The following is a 16809-nucleotide window of genomic DNA, read 5'->3' as shown; positions in this document are numbered from 1 at the left end:
GAAACCATGGAAAGCAAAACTCCAGATAAAGGGGGGCTACTGTATGAGACAGCATGAGAGATGGTAGCATTTAGAGTTCTTATAGGTAGGTAGGAAAACTGCTGCCACTTTAAATAGAAAAATGAGTGAAAGACATTTGTATTTAATTCAGAGAACTGCAGAGAAAAAATGTTTAGATTTACTGGCAATCAAAGCTATTAAAATATAAAAGTGTTCTTTCTAAAAAAATTTTTTCCACTCAATGCTGGCAGGAATGAGTGCAATAAACACTTACACAGCTGGTCACAGTGTAGACTGGTGCATCATATCTGGAAAGCAATGTTAACAAAACGAATCCTCACTCTAAAACCCATTATTCCCTTTGATGTAGTAATTCTCAGACCAGAATTCTATTCTAAAGAAGTAAAGATACTGACAGACTGATAAATAATGACATTCATCCAAACCTTGTTTAAAATAGTCTAAAACTCTAACCAAGGTATAGAACCTAGATTATGATTAAATAAACTACAGTACAATCATAGGGTGGACCATTGTGCTGTCTCTTAAATATGTGTTCTAAGGATATTTGACAACAGGGAAATATGCTAGTAATATCTTTAAAGCAAAAAGGATATAAAAACTGTACAGTGTGGGTTTACCTTTGAGAGAAAAAAAGGATTTTTGAATATATAAATATACACATACAAATATTTGGGGTGATGGAAAAGAAAATGGAAGAAAATGTATTAGAATAGCATAGTGGATGACACTCGAGCTTTCTTTCCTTAGCCTGTGTCCCTGTTGGAAGCCAGCTTACCTGAGTAATCCTCTGCACCATAGTCATCAGTGGGGTCTTCGACTCGGCTATAGCGGACACGTTCCACTTTAGGAAACTCGTTTGTTGGTGAGTATGGCTGCACAGAGGTGCCATAGAGGACCAAAGACCATTCTTTCAATTTACCTTGGGAAATGATAATGAAACCATAGTATGACCAACATTCATTTTTGAGCTTTATTATTTCCATAATTCCTTCTCACTTAAGGAAAAGCAACAGTAGGAGAATTGTGAGAAGCTGAGTCACATGAATGACTATATCAGACACACGGCTAGAAGTACACATTTTCTACCATATGCACAATTAACTAGTTAGTAATTCACATACCACATTTATTGAGCACCAACTATAAGATAGGCCTTAATTTAATCAGCATTTATAGGAAGATTGAGAAAGAAACATAAGAGAATTCCAGAATGTTACAGAAGGCTTTGTTTTTCTAGGTTTAAAAGTCTTATTTGAATTTAAAAAGACAAAAACAACTACTTCGGTCCATCTGAATCCTGAATCAATCATTCAGTCTCGAGAACACTATTTGTTATCCTTTTGACCTGAACTGTCCAATGGTAGCCATTAGACACACTTGGCTATTTAAATTTAACTAACATTTAAATATTCAGTTGTTCAGCCACATTTGTGTTCTGACCACATTTCAAGTGCCCAATAGCCATGTGTCTAGTCGCCACTACAGTGCACAGCACAGCTATAGAACATTTCCACCACTGTAGCATATTCTGCTGAACAGTGGTAAAATAGAGTGTTTTCTGGCCAATGGTATTTTGGGACACACGTCAAGTTTTTACCTTCTTTGGGTAGTAGGTTCTCAAGGAATATTTTGCTTTAGTTCTTATTTATTTCTTAGTTTTATAAAACTAGTTGTTAATATAAAAAATACAGACCAAACAAGCTGTCTCTAGGCCATTAAGCTTAATAAGATTCACATAAGGAATCAACCATAAGCAGAAGTGATTAAGACAAAACCATTAAAAACATGGAAATATAGTGGTAGGAAGGCAGGAGCCCCTTTAGGGTCCCTTGGCTTAATATAAAGGATCTAGGCAGGGCTGAGGCTACAGCTCTGCCACAGCCCAGAAAGTAGTAAACTCCAGGTATCAGCTAATTCACCTATTAGCATTTGCAATCACCAAACTAATGCTTGTCATTTTTAAGTCCTTCCCATATGCCAAGTAAGTTTTATCCCATTCAATGTTTACAAACAACTGTGAGGTGGGTACTTGTATTCCCAATATACAGATGAGGAAACTGAGGCACAGAGGTTAATAACTTTCCTGATGGAAGACATATTAAAATCCATCTGGGAATTCTAGTTTAAGATGGAGATGTAGGAAGACCCTGAACCCACCTCTTCCTATGTACTTACTGAATCTATAGCTGCACATAGAACAATTCACTTTGGGGAAGCTCAAACAAAAAAACAAACTAAAACTAGGTAAGTAGCTCCTATATATCAGGAAAATAAGAAAAAACCCACAGGGAGTGGTGAGACACAATCTCACCATAAGTCCCATCCCATTCCACAGTGGTGGAAATGTTCTATAGCTGTGCTGTGCACTGTAGTGGCGACTAGACACATGGCTATTGGGCACTTGAAAACCCTTGGCTTTTCCTTGAGGAGGGAAAAGTTGAACCCCACATTGGGCACCGCAGCTTTTAAGACCAGTGGCTAATAGATGAGCTCCCAAAATATCTAGCTTTGGAAGCCAATGGGGCTTGTGTCCATGAGACCCACAAAGCTATAGGAACTGAGTAGTTCTTAAAGGACTACTGTGGGTGTCCTCCCTACTCCAGGGCCCAGCTCAGAGGCAGGTGACTAAAAAGCACTCAAACTCCCTGTGAAAGAGGCTTATTTATCTTAAAGCATTGGCCTGAGGAAGCAGGCATCTAATTTAACATACAGCTAGGGGCTTAAGGAAATACTCCCCAAAGAAAGGCTGGTAGGCACCATCTCTGCTCTATTCCTCGTCCTTGCTCTACTTTGCCACTGTCTCGCAGAAGGGAGCCTGTGCACTTATCTGGCACCCCAATTTTTGCAGCTGCTGCCTAGGAGAGACCTTCAGGTTGCTGGCTGTGGTGGCCACTGGGGGCTTACAGTCAGAGGTCCCATAGACTTATAAGTCCCATAGGCTAATAACTGTAAGCCTATAATTAGATTCACCAAGAAGAAGAGAGAGAGGACTCAGGTAAAATCAGAAATGATAGAGGAGCTGTTTTAACTGATACCACATAAATACAAAGGATCATAAGAGACTACTATCAACAATTAGGAAGCAACAAATTGGAAAACATAGAAGAAATGGATAAATTCTTAGATACATACAGCCTACCAAGACTGAATCATGAATCGAAAATCTGAACAGAGCAATTACTAGTGAAGAGGTTGACGCAGTGATCAAAATTCTCTAGCAAAGAAATGTCCAGAACCAGACATTTTCACTGGTGAATTCTACCAAATATTTCAAGAAGAATTAATACCAATTCTTCTCAAATTCTTCCAAAAAATAAAAGGAGAGGGAACATTTACAAACTCATTTTATAAGACCAGCATTGCTGATATCAAAACCAGAAAAGGATGCCACAGGAAAAAAATATGATAAACACAGATGCGAACATCTTCAACAAAATATCAGCAAAATAGATTCAACAATACATTAAAAGGATCATACAATATAATCGAGTGGGATTTATTCCAGGGATGCAAGACGGTTCAACATCTGCAAATCAATCAATGTGATTCACCACAGTAATAAAATGAACCATAAAAACCATATGATCACCCCAAAAGATGAAAAAGCAATGACAAAATTCAACATCCATTCATGATAAAAACTCAGCAAAGTTGATAGAGAGGAAATGTACCTCAACATAATACATCAGGAACAAGAAAAGAACGCTCACTCTTGCTACTTTTATTCAACATAGTATTGGAAGTCCTAGCTAGAATAATTAGGTAAGAAAAAGATATAAAATGCATTCAGATCAGGAAGAAAGAAGTAAAACTATTTTCAGATAACATGACACTATATATTGGAAACCCTAAAAATTTGACCAAAAACTGTTAGAATTAAGCAACAAATTCAGAAAACTTCCAGGGTAAAATATCAATAAACAAATATCTGTTTCATTTCTATAAACTAAAAACAAGCTACCAGAAAGAGAAATTAAGAACACAACTCTATTTACAATTGCAACAAAAACAATAAAATACCTAGGAATAAATTTAACCAAGGGCTGAAAGACTAAATGGACTTAAAAATATATGAGACTGATGAAAGAAATTGAAGATGACACAAATAAATGGAAAGATAGTCTGTGCTCATGGATTGGAAGAAATATGATTAAAATACTCATTCTAGCCAAAGAAATCTACAGATTTACTGTAATCCCTAGCAAAATCCCAGTGGCATTTTTTCACAGAAATAGAACAAACTTTCCTAAAATTTGTATATGGAATCACAAAAGACCTTAAGTAGCCAAAGCAATTGTAAGAAAAGCAAAGCTGCAGACATTTTTTATATGCTCTGATTTTAAAGTATACGACAAAGCTATACTAATCAAAACAGAACAGTATTGGCATAAAAACAGATACTCTGATCAATGGAACAGAATACAGAGTGCATAAATAAATAAACGCAGTCAATTAACTTATGACAAAGGAGCCAAGAATATACTGCAGTATTTTCAATAAATGGTGCTGGAAACACTGGACAGTTATATGCAAATGAATGAAACTGGACCACTATCTTAAACCATACACAAAAACCAACTCAAAATGGATTAAAGATTTGCATGTTAAGACTTGAAACCATAAAACCAGAAAGAAGCATATGTGGTAAGCATCTTGACAACAGTCTTGGCAATATTTTTTGGATTTGACATCAAAAGCAAAGGCAACAAAAGCAAAAATAACCAAGTGGGACTACCTCAAACTAAAAAGCTTCTGCACAGCTAAGGAAATCATGTACAAAATTAAAAGATAACCCTCTGAAATGAGAGAAATATTTGCAAATCACATATCTGATAAGCAATTAATATCCAACATATATAAATAATTCATACAACTCAGTAACAGAAAAACAATCCAATTAAAAAGTAGAGGATTTGAATAGACATACTTCTGAAGAAGACATACAGATGATGAAAAGACACATGAAAAGATGCTCAACATCACTGCACATCAGGGAAATGCAAATCAAAACCACAATGAGATATCACTTGACACCTGTTAGAATAGCTGTTATCAAAAAGACTGAAATAACACGTTGGCAAGGATGCAGAGCAAAGGGAATCCTTGCGCACCTTGATGGGAATGTAAATTAGTGAAGACATTATAGAAAATAATACAGAGTTTCCTCAAAAAATTAAAAACAAGTATCCCATGAGCCAACAATTCCATGACTGATTATTTATCTTAAGAAAAAGACTAATTTGCAAAGATATATGCAGCCCATGTTCACTGAAATATGGTTTTTAACAGATAAGATATGGAAAAAAAACCTATGTGTATATTGATGGATGATAAAAATATGGTGTATATATACAAAGGAATAGTATTCAGCCATAAAATAGAAAAACTTGCCATTTATGACATGGATAGATACTGAGGGCATTGTGCTAAGTGAAATAAGTCAGACAGAGAAAGACTAGTACTGTATGATCCCACTTATATGTGTAATAAAAAATAAATAGATATTAAAAAACTGAGCTCAACAGATTGGTGGTTGCCAGAGGTGTAGGGTACGCAAAAATGAATGAAGGGGGTCACAAAGCACAAACTTGCTGCTATAAAATAAATACATCCTGGGGATGTAATGTACAGCACGTGACTCAGTTAATAATAAAATATTATATATTTGAACATTGCTGAGTATCTTAAAAGGTATAATGAGAAAAAAATTTTTGTAACTATGAGATGACAGATGTTAACTAGACTTACTCTGGGGATCACTTTGCGGTATATACAAATATCAAGACCTTAGGTTGTGTACATGAAACGAATATAATGTGATAGGTCAATTACATATCAATTAAAAAAAACATTCTGAATCCAAATCCTGTGTTCTTAAACCATTATATAATACTGACCTCCTGTTCATTTCTGGGAGTTTAGGAACTTGAAGTTTAAAACTGAACATATTCTGTGCCACATTCATTGCTTTCTGATATTTGCACTGGGCAGCACATTGATTTATATGTGGTTCATCCATTGCCAGCTTTTCTCTGGACTCACTTCTTGATGATTGTGCTTTACATAGTCAGGTGCTGTTCAGTCTCAGAATTCCAAATGTTATATATACATTAAGTAGTGAACTTGATGACTGACCTATCTGATTGCCTTTAGGTAGCAAGACAAAAGATAACATTTTCCTTATGGCATCTGTTAAGTGTACAAATAGAATATATATAATATAAGGCCACTATAGGAAGTCCAATCCTTCATCCTAAAACCTGGTTGTTTTAACTTAAGATCACTTTGTATCTAAAAGTTCACCCTTGTAAATGCTTTGAAGAGTGCTGACTCATTATTGATTATTTCCCTTTGTGCCATTTCTGAAGTACATCATAAGCCCACTGGGGATATCCTTGCTAGGCAATTCATCTCTTTATTTTTCACTTATTATATAACCTTACTTCCTTAGAATCTCTGCACAATTCACATCACATAATGCCATACTTGGGCCATCATCTCCCCCACTACCACTTTTGCCATTTGCTAAACTCTATAGATTTGCAGTTGATACTGCAACATTCTGTTAAGAAATAGCTGTGTAGCATACACACTCCCTGCTGCCACGCACAATGCTGCCATGTGACTGTAGGCAGAGGGCAGATCTGCCCAAAACAATCCCAGCAAAAGTGCCGCTGCTTGGCTCACAAAGGGCTGGCTGAGGTGAACTGCCATCTGCGGCAGAGATAGACCATTGCTGGCAGACAGACAGAAATGCAGCTCCACCCACAGCCCACTGACAGCAACTAATGTTCCAACACAAAGGAGAACCAGGCACTGGAGAGTAGAGTCTTGAGCTTCTGGGCACCACAGGATGCCTTCTTCATAAGCCATTACTCTCTAGACCAGGAAGCATAGCAGATCTGTGAAATACAAGGGAGAAACACAGAAACACTGACAAAAAGAGGAAGCAAAGGAATATGTCCCAAACAAAAGTACATGATTAGACACCAGAAAGAGGGCTAAATGCAACAGAGATCACCAATCTTCTTGATAAAGATTTAAAAGTAACAGTCATAAATATGCTCACTGATCTGTGGAAAAGTATTGGAGATCTGAGGAAGGACTTCAACAAAGAAATACTAGAGTTGAAAAGAGCTACTCAGAGTTGAAGAATACAGTAAATGAACTGAAATATACAATGGAGAGAATGAATAGATTGCTAAAAGTAGAGGAGACAATCAATGGGATGGAAATTAGAGAACAGGAATGCAATGAAGCCAAAGAACAGATAGTAAAAAATAATCTCTAGAAATGAGAGGAGGCTAACAGCTGTGTGACAACTGCATATGAAACAGTGTTTGTATAATAGGGGTACCAGAAGGAGAAGAGAGAGACAATAGGGGTAGAAAGTCTCTTTAAAGAAATAATTGCTGAAAGTGTTCCAATCTGAGGAAGGAAATAGACACCCAGGTCATGGATGCACAGAAAGCCCCTAACTAAAGGAACCTGAGGAAGACAATAGCAAGACATATAATAATTAAAATAACAAAGATGAAGGATAAGAAGAGGGTACTGAATGTAGTCAGAGAGGGAAAAAAGATTACTTGTAAGGGAAACCCCATCAGGTTATCAACAGACTTCTCAGCAAAAACTTTTAACAGGCCAGAAGGGAGTGTGGCATGAAATATTTAATGTATTGACACAGAAGGACCTGAAACCAAGAACTCTCTGCCCAGCAAGATTATCATTCAAATATGAAAAAGAGATGAAAAATTTCCCACATAAACAAAGGCTGAAGGAATTTACAATGACTAAAATGGCATTACAGGATATGTGAAAGGGACTTCTGTAAATGGAAATGTTCTTAAGTCTAAATAGTTTTTACCAGTGGAATAAAACCTACAGTAAATGCAGTAGACCAATTGCTTACTAAGCAAGTACAAAATAAAATGAAACAAGAGTAGTAAAACCAAGTATACAGAAAATCAAACGATACACAAAAAAAACGCAGATTATGACATATAGTACATACTGTGTGGAGGAGGAAAATGAAAAAGAAGTACTTTAAGATTGTGTTTGAAATCGAATGATCATCAACTTAATATCGACTGTTGTGTACTTAGGAAACTATCCATGAACCTTATGGTAACCACAAATCTAAAGCCTATAATAGAGACACAAAAAGTTAAAAAAGACAAATCTAATCAAAACACCAAAGAAAATCATCAAATAATAAGAAAAGAGTATAAGAGAAGAAGAAAGGAATAGAGAGGAACTGCAAAAATGACCAGAAAACAATTAATACAATGGCAATAAGTACATGCCTATCAATAGTTACCTTAAATATAAATGCACTGAATGCCATCAATCAAAAGATACAGGGTGGCAGAATGGATAAAGAAACAAGACCCATTTATATGCTGCCTACAAGAGACTCCTTCTAGACTGAAGATATACACAGGCTGATAGTGAAGGGATGGAAAAAGATAGTTCATGCAAATAGGGAGAAAAAAGCAGGAGTAGTAGTATTTTTATCAGATGAAATAAGACTTCAAAACAAAAAAATAACAAGAGACAAAGAAAGATATTACATAATGATAAAGGGATCAGTCCAACAATAGATACAACAATTATAAACATCTATGCACCTAACACAGGAGCACCTAAATATGTAAAACAATACTAACAGAACTAAAGGGAGAAATAACAACTTATTCATATTTGGGGACTTTAACACACCACTTACATCAATGGACAGATTGGCCAAACAGAAAATAAGTAAGGGAATGGAGGCACTGAACAACACATAAGATCAGATGGACTTAACAGATATCTACAGAAAATTCCACCCAAAAGCAACAGGATACACATTTTTCTCAAGTATTGATGGAACATTCTCCAGTATATATCACATACTAGGCCACAAAAAAAGCCTTAATAAATTCAAAACAGGTGAAATTATAGCAAATAACTTCTCATACCACAATGGTACAAAAGTAGAAATAAATTACATGAGGAAAACAAAAAAGCCCACAAACACATGGGACGCTAAACAACATGCTTCTAAATAATCAGTGGATCAATGAACAAATCAAAGCAGAAATCAAGCAATAACATGGAGACAAATGAAAACAAAAACTCAACAATTCAAAATTTATGGGACACCACAAAAGCAGTTCTGAGAGGGAAGTACACACAACACAGGCCTACCTCCAGAAATGAGAACAATCCCAAATAAACAGTCTAAAATTACAACTAAAGAAACTAGAAAAAGAAGAAATGAAACCCAAAGTTAGTAGAAAGAGGGACATAATAAAGATCAGAGCAGAAATAAATAAAATAGAGAATAACACAATAAAAATAATCAATGAAATCAAGAGCTGATTCTTTGAGACGATGAACAAAATAGAAAACCCCTAGCCAGACTTATCAAGAAAAGAGAGTACACAAATAAAATCAGAACCGAACAATAGTCATAACTGTCACCACAGAAATACAAGGAATTATTAGAGAATTTTATCAAAAACTATACATCAATAAATTGGACAACCTAAAAGAAATGGAGAAATTCCTAGAAAAGTACAACCTTCCAAGACTGACCCAGAAGAAACATAAAATGTGAACAGAACAATTACCAGTAATGAAATTGAACTGGTCTAATAAAAATCCTAACTCCAGGACCAGATGGCTTCACAGCTGAATTCTACCAAACATTTAAAGAATAGATGGTACCCACCCTTCTTGAAGTATTCGAAAGGGTAGAAGAGGAGGGAATACTTCCAAACCCATTCTATGAGGCAAGCATCACTCTAACACAAAAACAGACAAAGACACTACAAAAAAAGAAAATTATAGATCAATATCCTTGAGAAACATGGATGCAAAACTCCTCAACAGTATTAGCAAAACTGAATTAAAAAATACATAAAAAGGATCATCCATCATGACTAAGTGGGATTTATTTCAGGGGTGCAAGGATGGTGCAATATTTGTAAATTAATCAACATGATATGCCACATTAACAAAAGGAAGGCTAAAAACCACATGTTCACCACAATAGATGCCGAAAAAGCATTTGAGAAAATTCAACATCTGTTCATGATAAAAACTCTCAACAAAATAGGTTTAGAGGGTACGTACCTCAACATAATAAAGGCCATAAATGACAAACCCACAGCCAACATCATACTTAGTAGTGAAAATCTGAAAGCTTTTCTCTAAGATCAGGAACAAGACAAGGATGTTCACTCTCACCACTTTTATTCAACATAGTACTGGAGGTCCCAGTCATGGCAATCAGAGAAGAAAAAGATTGAAAGGTATCCAAATTGGTAAGGAAGAAGTTAAACTGTCACTATTTGCAGATGATATGATATTATACATAGAAAACCCTAAAGATGCCACCAAAAAGCTATCAAAATTAATAACTGGATTCATCAAAGTTGCAGGATATAAAATTAATACACAGAATTTTGTGTTTCTCTATACTAATAACAAACTAGCAGAAAGAGAAATCCAGAAAACAATTCCATTTACAATTCATCAAGAATAAAATACCTAGAAATAAAGCTTACCAAGGAGGTAAAAGGCTTGTGCTCTGTACACTGTGGCACACTCCTGAGAGAAATTAAAGATGACACCAATAAATAGGAATCTATCCCGTGCTCATGGATAGGAAGAATTATTATTGTCACAATGGCCATCCTCCCCAAAGCAATTTACAGAGTCAGTGCAATCCCTATGAAATTACTAATGGCACTTTTAAATGAACTAGAACAAATAGCTCTAAGATTCATATGGAACCACAAAAGACCCTGAATAACCAAAGCCATCCTGAGAAAGAAGAATAAAGCTGGGGGGATTACTCTCCCTGACTTCAAGCTATACTACAAAGCTATGGTAATCAAAACAGTATAGTACTGGCACAAGAACAGACCCATAGATTAATGGAACAGAATAGAGGCCAGATATAATCCCACACATATATGGCCAATTAATATATGACAAAAGAGCCATGAATATACAATGAGGAAAAAACAGTCTCTTAAACTGGTGCTGGGAAAACTGGACAGAGACATGAAAGATAATGAAACTGGAATGCTGTCTAACTCCATATATAAAAGTAATCTCAAAATCGATTAAGGACCTAAATGTAGTACAAAACCATAAAACTCTTAGATGGAAACATAGGCAAATGTCTTTTGAACATAAGTATGAACAATTTTTTTCCTGAACATATCTCATTGGGCAAGGGAAACAAAATTAAAAGTGAACAAGTAGGACTACATCAAACTAAAAAGCTTCTCAACAGCAAAGGACATCATCAACAGAAAAAAAAAAGGCAACCTACAGTATGGGAGAATATATTTGTAAATGATTTATCCAACAAGGGGTAATATCCAAAATATATGAAGAACTCATAAACCTCAACACCAAAAAAAAACCTGATTAAAAAAATGGGTGGAGGACCTGAAGAAACATTTCTCCAAAGAAGAAATAGATGGCTAACAGGCACATGAAAAGATGCTCCACATTGCTAATCATCAGGGAAATGCAAATCAAAACCACAATTAAATAGCACTCAACACCAGTTAGAATGGTTAATATCCAAAAAACAAGAAATAACAAGTGTCAGCAAAGATGTGGAGAAATGGGAACCCTCTTACACTGTTGGTAGTAATGTAAATTGGTGCAGCCACTGTGGGAAAGCAGTATGGAGATTCCTCAAGAAATAAAAAACAGAAATACCATATGACCTAGTAATTTCACTTCTGGGAATTCAAAGAAATGAAAATCCCTAGTCAGAAAAGATACATGAATCCTATGTGTATTGCTGCATTATTTATAATAGCCAAGATATGGAAGCAACCAAAGTATCCATCAACAGATGACTGGAGATGTGGTATATATACATAATGGAATATTATTTAGTGAGTAAAAAGGAAAGAAAACCTGCCATTTGCAATACCATAGATGGACCTAGAGGGCATTATGTTAAGTGAAATAAGCCCAGTGGGAAAAGACAAATACCATATGAGTTCCCTTATCTGTGGAACCTAAAAATAAAACAAAACAAAACAAAAGGAACAAAATAGCAGTAGACTCACAGACACTGAAATGTGACTGGTGGTTACCACCGGGAAGGGGTTGGGGTGAGTGGGTGGGGAGTATGAAGTGAATAAAAGGGCACAAAAATTCTCAATCATAGTATAAGTTGGTCATGGGGAAGGTAGAATAGCATGGATAATATAGCCAGTGATTCTGCACCATCTTCCTATGTTGACAGATAGTAATTGTACAAGTGGGGGCAAGAATTTAAGAATATGGGTAAGTGCTGAACCAGTGCGCTGTAAACTTGAAACCAATATAAGATTATAAATCAACTATACTTCAATAAAAGTCATAAGTATATAAAAGGAAAAAGCTGTGTAATACTATGAGAAAAATGTGTTCTATTTGCTAACACATAAATGCATTCTGCCCAAGAGAAGTGTAATGTGCAATAAAACAAAACATAAAAAAACCCTTCAAAAATCATTGAATATCTATTTTAATAATAAACTAATGGGACAAAACAAAAAATAAATATAAATAGTTTGGAGCCAGAAATCTCTATACTTGGGAATGATTCTGTCATTTAATTGGGCAAGATGATTGATTCTACATTTCCAACTGAATTTAGTACCTTATTCAAGAAATCCCTCGTTAATTAGAGAGATACTTCTCATAGAACTGTACACCATAGAAATAATGACAGAAACACACTTGCACAAAGAAAAGCAAAAGTCTCTTTTCAAAGTTGTCACTAATCTTGAACTGAAAGGTTGGTTGAAGGAAAGATACTCATAGACTATGTGTTTCTATTAAAGCCTCCCAACCCAGGCTAGTAATAGCATTAGGGTGTCTCTTTTCTGGCGTAAAAGGATATCTGTAAACCAGGGTTAAATGTGAACACTGAGAAGAAGCCAATGCTGTGAGGTAGACAACAGAGAACGCTCAATTATCTGGGCTACTGCAGAGAGCTTTTACACAGATAAAACTAGACAGCACAGTAAACTCTAGATGGACTCTGAACGCAAGGGCAGAGAGACATTTACATTCACAGCCCCGACCTCTGCATGCAAATGCCAGGTCTACCATTAGTGTGCCCCCAGAGACAGCATGCTATTAGTGGGAGGAGCATTTTATCACTGGCATTCTTTAGAATTGTTCATGCATGGTGATTATAATAAGAGCAGAGTCACTTTTAGTGAATTTTATAACCATCTTATAGTCTCAACAGATAATACACCTAATGTGTACCCTAGGCTGTATCCCTCTTGGTTCACAACTGCCACATTTGGACAATGTTTATTTCTCTGGGATCTCTTGAGGCATAGGAGCCCTGTAGTTAAGGATTATTGCAATACTTGAAACAAACAGGATATTTTATTTTTGTATGTCAGTTACGCTTCAGATAAAAACAACAGCCCTGTCGCAACACCTGCCGATGGATCACCTGGGAGCTGCCCTGTGTTTCGGGTGGCACAGCCCAATCTCTATGCTACCAGTGCCCTTGGTGCATGAGCCGGTGTCGCTGTGCTGTGTGCAATGGCATGGCCTGAAGAAGGGAGGGAAGGAGATTTGAGGAAGGCCCTGGGAGCTAAGTACATTATCAACAGTTAAAAGTGTCTAGAAACCAGGATCTAGTTTACTTGACTGTTTTCTACCAACCCCACCTTGTTGACAAACATTTGACTTCTGAATAAAAGTTTGTTCTGAGGAAAACATATTCATGGCCCATGCTGGAGGTGAGCTGCACCCAGCTACTCTTTAACAACATTTTTATCCTGATTCATTGCAACCTCGCCACCATGCTGGTTTAAACTCCCCAGAGTATGGTACCAATGTGGTAACACAGATGAGCTACATCACAGAACTGGGGATAAAGATGGCCAAACTGTGTGGTCAAAAATGGATCTCTCAGAATGAGTAACCTTCCGTGACTGGTGGGTAAAAATCTGGCAAGTGCACGCTTCATCCCTGGGTTGTGTGCCTCCTTTGTCTATGCAGCCTACTGTATCTGTACGATACACACCCTTATAATTAATTACAGAATGTCTGGGCTAATTTATTCTGCCACCAGGAGAGGGCTAGAATTGGATGTCAGTCCTAAAATTGCCCTCAGGCCTGGTTCTTCTGCAGATGGACTGGACAGAGCATTGAGAAGCATGAATTTATTAGATGATTGAAATGTGTCCTTGGCTGGGTAGAAGCAGGAGGAGTTTTCAAACAGACCATTTGTTACAAAGCAAGTACCACACAGGGCTCCGTCACAGACAACTAGCTGCTGCAGAAAAAACTGCTCCATCTCCTACTCCATGCTGCATTTGCACTTCCCCTTATATTATCTTACAAACAAGCTTCATATGTTGGCACAAGAGGAAAACAGACCATGTGAGCAACAGTGTCTGAGACCACCTAAAAAGATCTTGGTTGACATCATAATTTCCATGTTTAACATATCAAGAAACCTTTCTTTTTCCTTAACTCTTGGGCTCACAAGGGGCAGAATATTATCAATCATTTTCTTTAGTGCAGACCAGTTTGTCTGGCACAGGCCAAGCTCAATGTCTCTCCTGCACTGAAAATTTAGAGTGAATTCAGAAAAAAGGTAACTAAGGAAACCTATCTCCTCTTATGTCCATGCAATTTAACCTACTGCAGGTAGACGAGCCTGGCTCACTTATGGACAATGAAAAGTCATTAGTGATGTGCATTATATATTCTGAAACATAAATAGCTGTTATGTTTTAGCCCGTACTTCTATCTAAGTATTTCTTAGTTCTTATCCTTAAATTATTATCTCTCAAATGGTCATCTTGAGACATGGAATACATGTAGACAACTCAATGCACAGGATAACATTAAAAAGGATGGTGTTGATATATAAGCATTCCTTGGCCAAAGTATATTCCATCATTTTTTTTCTGCACAGTTAGCTGTGCAGAAACTTATAGAAAGAGATTTCTTACCTGGAGTCTTGAAGTTCCTCAGCTGAGATGGAGTATCATAAACTTCAAGGATCCAGTCTCCTATAGCTTGTTCTCCCCAGCAATGAATGGTCATGAACTCCCAGTTTTTAAATCCTTCCATGGAATGATCAAAAAGCCTGAGAGAGAACCATGAGCATTATTTTGTATGTTACTTAAAATCCAGTGAGAGTCAAGTCAAGACCATGATCAAAGATCTTCTTGTATCCATCAGCATATTCAGCTCAACACTGGAGATGTGTCTTCATCCTGGACAATACCGATTACTAGATCCAAACATGTATCATTGTCCTACCACAGGGAAATAGGCATGGGGCTGGCCATGCAATAGCAAACCTGGAAGGGATGACCATCTGGGTATCAGGGAAATAAGGCTAATTCTCGACCCACAAGACTGAGAGTACCATGTGCTGAAGGTGTGGAGCAACTGAAACTCTCTTGCAATGCAAAACAGTACAGCTGCTCTGGGAAACTGTTTCAGTTTTTACCATACAAGTCAATAATCTCCCTCCTAGATATTTACCCAGGGGCAGTGCAGACATTTTGTCCACACAGAAACTCCACACGAATGTTCACAGCAACTTTATTCATAATCACTGAACACAGTTAACAGCTCAAGTGTCCATCAACTGCTGAATAAATTGTAAACAAATTATGGTACATTCATACCATGAAATTCTACCCAGTAATAAAAGATACCGAATAAATGCAACAACATCAACACATTGCAAAAGCATTAAGCTAAGCAGGAGTTGTCAAATACAAAAGACTATGCACTGTATAATTAAATTTATATGTCATTCTAGAAAAGGCCATGTAAGCAGAAACACATGAGTAGTTGCCAGGCGCTGAGAGGGCAGAAGAAGGGGCATGGTGGAAGTTTCGGGAATGATGGAGCTGTTTTATTGTACTACAACTGTATATATTTGTCAAAGTTCATTAAATCATTCACATTTAAAAAGTGAAATGTATTTAATGTAAATTATGACTTAGTGAAAAGACTCTGCTCACTAATCCTATATGGTTCAGGGAGTCATACCTGGAACTCCAGCCTAGATGCTGCTCTTCCAGCCTCTGGTCATTTTTTAAGTTCCCAATTCCCTATATGAAAAAATCTCTCCCTGCCTGAAATAGCTAGAATTACTTGTTTCCTGTTGGTATAATCCTGGAGGTTACAAAATAGGGAAAAAAATAAAAGAAGGAAACAGAATCCTCATCAAGAATAAAGAAATGTCAATAGATACTGTATTAAGCTAGCATGGGAAGAAAGAGGCATTTCATTTATATAGGCATATAATGTAGACTTGACTACCCAAAGAAATATCCAAAAGATTTCTATAGAGATGGAACCTAGAAGATGGAAAGATGAGGCAAGAGATAAAGAACTTTTTTAAAGTATTAAAAAAAATTGTGTGCATCTATTATTTTTGTTGAAAAAATAATAAATTGAGAAAAAAAACTGAGAGCCAGGAGACCAACAGAAAGGGAAAAATATCTCTAGCATTGTGTTAGGGCCAATCATGTCCAGTTACGGGGCTGTATCTGTCCTTCAGTGGAAACAAATGCAAAGGTCATAGCAACTAGATGTTGATGGCTATTCAGAACATGCAGTCAACTCTCTTAATTTTGTGTTCACTAATGAAACTGGTGGTTAAAATCTGACCTTCTATGTATATCTTCCAATTGGGAGGAAACATGCCCCTCTAAAAACAAAAATAACTAGACCAATCCCCTTATAAAATATATTAGAGATCTGATTTTTTTTTTAAAA

The 16809-nt window shown here is 36.5% G+C and overlaps 1 protein-coding gene across 6 annotated transcripts in view; it reads right to left on the bottom strand.

The window, feature by feature from the left end:
* PCSK5 (proprotein convertase subtilisin/kexin type 5) overlaps positions 1 to 16809 on the bottom strand; it is a 433086-nt gene that overhangs the window by 172871 nt on the left and 243406 nt on the right. For all 6 annotated transcript variants that reach the window (XM_017664305.3, XM_017664306.3, XM_036991294.2 and 3 more), the window contains exons 13-14: positions 15021 to 15157; positions 800 to 943 (exon numbers count right to left, since the gene is read on the bottom strand). In XM_017664305.3, coding sequence (XP_017519794.3) covers positions 800 to 943; positions 15021 to 15157 — 281 coding nt within the window. The remainder of the gene's footprint in view (positions 1 to 799; positions 944 to 15020; positions 15158 to 16809) is intronic.

This window comes from Manis javanica, chromosome 2 (genome assembly GCF_040802235.1).
Source record: "Manis javanica isolate MJ-LG chromosome 2, MJ_LKY, whole genome shotgun sequence".
In the NCBI taxonomy this organism is placed as follows: domain Eukaryota; kingdom Metazoa; phylum Chordata; class Mammalia; order Pholidota; family Manidae; genus Manis; species Manis javanica.
Note: the sequence above shows the minus strand (reverse complement) of the source record. Positions and strands in the feature narration are given on the sequence as shown.